The sequence below is a fragment of the Morone saxatilis genome, unplaced genomic scaffold (genome assembly GCF_004916995.1).
Source record: "Morone saxatilis isolate NCDOM2014 unplaced genomic scaffold, NCSU_SB_2.0 Contig9, whole genome shotgun sequence".
NCBI lineage: Eukaryota > Metazoa > Chordata > Actinopteri > Moronidae > Morone > Morone saxatilis.
This window is the reverse complement of record NW_023340268.1, coordinates 953,591-958,562: the sequence shown is the minus strand read 5'-3', so window position 1 is coordinate 958,562 and position 4,972 is coordinate 953,591. Positions and strand designations below refer to the sequence as shown.

Here is a 4,972-nt window from a genome sequence, read left to right as displayed (position 1 = left end):
CGGCTATGGAAACAAACCAGAGAGAGGCTGCGATACAACACAGGCAGAGGTGGAGGAGAGGAGAGATATATGGAGAATATAATAATATTATATATAGCCTTTAAATTGAATATAAAAACTCTTACAAAAGCTAAAATTGCTTCTTTATTCTGCAGTTACAATCATTTTATACCATCTCATTGATTTACTGAAGGCTTGTGAAGTGCTGTGAATATAAAACCTCCATTTTCCAGGACAGTGACGCTCAGTTCTTCACACAGTTGCTGTTTAGGGAAGAGGAAGAAGAACAGTTGGGATGATGAGTGGAAAAGTGTCAGACACCCTGAAGCTTCAGTCAGATCAGCAGCAGCTTCTGCAGTTGTTGCTTTTTATGTGAAGATGTTCAGTTTTATGATCTTCTGTCAGGTTTGGTTCCTGCACACAGTTCTGATCAGCTGCAGTGAAAACTCCAAAGGTACAGCTGCATGTTATATTCAATGTTTTCATATGGACAGTTGTTGTTTATTTGCTTTGGATTCATGTTATATGTGCAAAAACAGTCATTTTAGTATGTTATTGTATTGTTTACTGTCTAAAATAAGTAGTTAGTGCATTTTATTTCTGCACTTTTAATAAACATTTTATACTGCATGATGGTGTTACAAAGGAAATAAACAGTATAAAATAATAATAACACTTGGAATAAACACTACAAACAACTAACTCAACTAAATATAAAACATAAAAATCACCTACATATATTCTGTGACTATATGTTCACCTAAAGGTTATTTTCAGGAAGAAAACAAGTATTTGACTTTCACATATTTTTCACAATAAAACATTTAATTCTTTAATAAAAGCATGTTTTTATTGTTCATTTTAATAAGTTAATAACAATCCCAGCAGGAACGTGCAGATATGTCGAGGAAATGTTGTTCTAACCTGATAAAATAACCCAGCTAGCAGGCTAACACTGGGTCATATGATAATGATATAGAAGGAAATTCTGCACGATGTGATGAATATATGACAAGCTGTGTGTTTATTCACAGAGTATCCCATATTCATTTTAAAAAAAGTTATTATTATTGTTATTACGATATATATTAATATATAATAAGATTGTAACACCCATGCGTTTGCAATTATCACAGTCTAAACTAAACTTAAATTTGTATTATTATTACGACCAGTTGTAGTATTACGGTGTACTTCTGTGGTGTTACCATAAACCTGTGGGAAGGTACAATCTGAGCATCTGCATGCATCAGCTAATAAATGAGAAGAACAGACTGCTGTTCATGAAGAAAAAGTTCAAATGTATTAAAAAATGGGAAATATTGATGGTTGAAAAGCAGGAAACTGCAGATGCTACAGTGTGATGATGTGGTTGAGGGCGTCTGCAGAGGGATGAAGAGTACTAAAGGTTTGGATGATACGATGATTTAATTCACTCTAACTTTAGTGACTACGGTTTATTCGTATTTATGCAACAAAACAATAAAACATTTTCCCGCCTCCAGAGGAGCAACTCAGATGAACTTTAGCTGGGCCTTGTGCACTGGCAGTAATCTGTCAGACATGTTTCCTGCTTTGTTATTTGAGGCTGACAGCGAGAATGTTTCCATGAGATAAAAGAGGAACCAGAGCTAAAAACTGCCCATCAGCAGGATGTGAGTGACACAGCAGCAAATGAAGGATAAGAAGACATCATATTTCTATCATATGTTTCTAGAATGATTTAGGATTTATAACATCTCCAATAACGGATAAAAAAGAGATTCAGATCTTATCCTCTCCTCCAGCAGCGATCCGGGTTTCAGTCCCGGAGGACCACCACATCCGCCTGCGGTGTCCCGGCGCCGACAGCTCTGATGTGGTCTGGACTCACCGGGACAGGAGCGTCCACGAGACCAACGAGGACACCCAACGCTACCTCCTGCTGCCCGACGGCAGCCTCCAGCTCCTGCAGCTCGATGAGTCCGACAGCGGAGAGTATCACTGCAACCAGCAGCTGGTGGCCGAGCTGCAGGTGCTCACAGGTAGAGCTGAGAGTGGTGCATTATGGGAAACATATTCAGAAGTGTCTTTAAGCGGTTGAAAAGATAGATACAGAAATCAGTCCAGTTTTAAGGTCTTTATCCAAAAATGTTCCCAATGTGTTACTCTTTATGTCCATTGAGGAGGATCTATTGTCAGAAATGGAATATAATAATCACAGGTATGTTTTCATTAGTGTGTAACCACCTGTAAGAAGGAATCATTGTGTTTGTATTTAAGTTATTCATACATACATAAATACAAAAATAAATATTGAGTGTGATGAATGAACTGATTTCCATAGAAATCCACAGAAACCGCTGTCTGTCTGAAGGGAAGTAAGTCGGTCTGATAAGTTGTGAAAGATGCTGTGGAGCAGCTTTTAAATGAAACTTTCTGTAGAATTTTTTCTGCATAAAAGAGGATGTTGGTTGTAAGAAGGGATGGGAGGGATTTAAAAGTTAATATTCCCACAGTCTGAATGTGTCACAAACACCACCCACCTCAGGATGTATGAAACCAACGGCAACGGTGAGGTAAAGGACCAGGGTTCAGTGATGGAGATAGAGAGCTGCACACTCAGAGGCATCCAGCAGTGACACACTCCATGGCTCTACAGAAAGGAAGTGAGAGGGGTTTGAGTTTGGAGGAATTACGGTTCACACCAGCAGTGATCACTCATCACTAAGAGTTTACGTTACGTCTTGCTAAGATAAGAAAAGACTTTATTGATCCCACACTGTGGACGTTCACTTCCACAGCTCCAGATACAAAACAGACAGGAAATACACATTTAATGAAAATAAAATAGAAATGTAGGAGAATTATCGAGTTAACTAATTACTGTTAGTAAGTAATGTTACTTTTGAAAGGAGTAATGAGTAATACATTACATTTTTAGTTATCCCACACTGTGGATATGTTTGCTCCAGATGTTCTTAGCTTCTTCTTTTATTTAACAGAGAAGATGATGAAGAGAAATCTCAATATGTTTGTCACTTACATTCACTTTCACATTTACATCTCTGCTTCCATTAGATGCATATTTCAGTTACTTATTTATTTGCACAATTCTTGATCAAGTACCTTTTTCTAAGTGACACTGACTTAATTTTATACTTTTTATTCACACTGTGAAAACAAAATACCCAGTAAAAAGAACTTAATCAGGAATATTTCTGTGTCACTAAAAATGACTCGTAGAAGCTGCTTCATCACAACAAACACCTTAAAATTGGAGTAAATGTACTCAGTTACATTCAACCAACGTGGCTTAAGACAATGTGACTCAGGCAGGTTCATAAGGTCGCTGTGTATTCTATAAAAAATATAAATACTGGAGGGAAAAACCCTAACCGACAGACACTGTGACAAATACCCACAATGCCTCTCTGTTTCTGCCCCTCAGGTCGTGACTTCAGGTGTCTGCAGGCCGGACGCTGCTGCTCCCCTGCAGCAGCTCCTCAAACACAGACAGAGGTGGTTCTACCGGAGGAGGGAGAGGGAGAAGTGGGAGCTCATCTTCACCGTGTTCAGAAACGGTACAGTGAAACCGGAGAGGGGGGGGGGCGGCTCAGCTACCACAGCGAAGTTGCAGATCCAGGACCTGCAGCCAGAGGACGCTGGAGAGTATCAGTGCAAGGTGAAGCTGGTGAGCAAAGTCACCAGGCTGACAGGTGAGCTCCTTCTTGTTCCTGCAGGGGGAAGTTTCTCTGAGCTCACTGGCCGGATTTTAAGGGGCGGGGCCTTTCTTTCTATTTAAGGATTTTAATGTGGAAATTACACATTGCCACATCATACACACATTATTGTTACTGTTATTTGTATAAATGTCTTAATATTTGTCTTTAAACTAATCTTTAATTTAATTTCTCTATTTGGAAAAAAACACAAGCAAACAGCTCATTGGAGGACCTAATGTATGTCGACACTTTGACCCTATTGATAATTAACTTTCAGTCATGTTTTCTTTTTTAGTTTTCATTTAAATAAATGTACAATAAATAATTAATAATAAATAATATTGTGCATTTACTGTTTTTGTTTCCATAAATTATACTCAATTAATTATCTTAATTGGACCATTTCTTCAGTTGAAAGTACGTACAGTAACTAACTAACTTTTAACTTATTTACAGTGTGATAAAGGAATAAACATGTTTTAAGTAGCTGTAGAAGTTATTAGTTCTTATAGATATTAATATATTATTATACACGTTAAACAGCACTGAGTTCATTTATTCTGCAGTCAACTTTCAACAAGAGACTGAAAGATTATTATATAATCAATTTTGATCTTTACAATAAACAAAATGTTGACATTTACAGGAGCGAGGTGAGCAGGTATTGTGCTTTGTATCAGAGGAGAGAAATAGCAACTGGTTGTTAATAATGTGTAAAAATATCTTTTGTATTGATTAATCAGTGCAGCCGGAGCCAACCAGCACCGAGCAAACCGCCTGGACAACAACAACAACAACAATAACAACAACAACAACAGCTGCTGTGACGAAAACAGGTAGGATGGATTTACATTAACACAGCAACATAAAGACCAGAGATAGGTGCTAAACTTTAACCCTTAACCAGAATTATTTGACTTATTTGTGTAAGTTTTATGTATGAAAATGAAGTTTAATGTTCATATGGTGGTCAAATGGGCTGTTTTATTCTCTTATTGGAACCACAGATGATCACACCTTTTACTTTAAGTCCAAAGTGTGTGTTGATTATGGCGCCCCCAGTGGACAAAAATGGCAGTGTTTGTGTTTCTACCACCTCCCACCCGATGGCAGGCGTTAAAAACAATAACAATGTGAAAAAAACTCTGATACAGGTAGAAGAAATTCAGAATTTTACTTGAGTAAAAGTACAGAAGTGTCAAAAAGGTACTTTTTCTTTTTGTCAAGATCTCAAAATAAGATTTTTTCAAGATAATATTAAATTTGTG

The 4,972-nt window shown here is 37.4% G+C and overlaps 1 protein-coding gene across 2 annotated transcripts in view; it reads left to right on the top strand.

The window, feature by feature from the left end:
• The first annotated feature begins 11 nt into the window (after positions 1 to 11).
• LOC118342352 overlaps positions 12 to 4,972 on the top strand; it is a 7,002-nt gene continuing 2,041 nt past the window's right edge. For both annotated transcript variants that reach the window (XM_035680845.1, XM_035680844.1), the window contains exons 1-4: positions 12 to 454; positions 1,788 to 2,024; positions 3,431 to 3,698; positions 4,448 to 4,540. In XM_035680845.1, the coding sequence (XP_035536738.1) occupies positions 1,857 to 2,024; positions 3,431 to 3,698; positions 4,448 to 4,540 (529 nt within the window). In that variant the 5' untranslated portion in view covers positions 12 to 454; positions 1,788 to 1,856. The remainder of the gene's footprint in view (positions 455 to 1,787; positions 2,025 to 3,430; positions 3,699 to 4,447; positions 4,541 to 4,972) is intronic.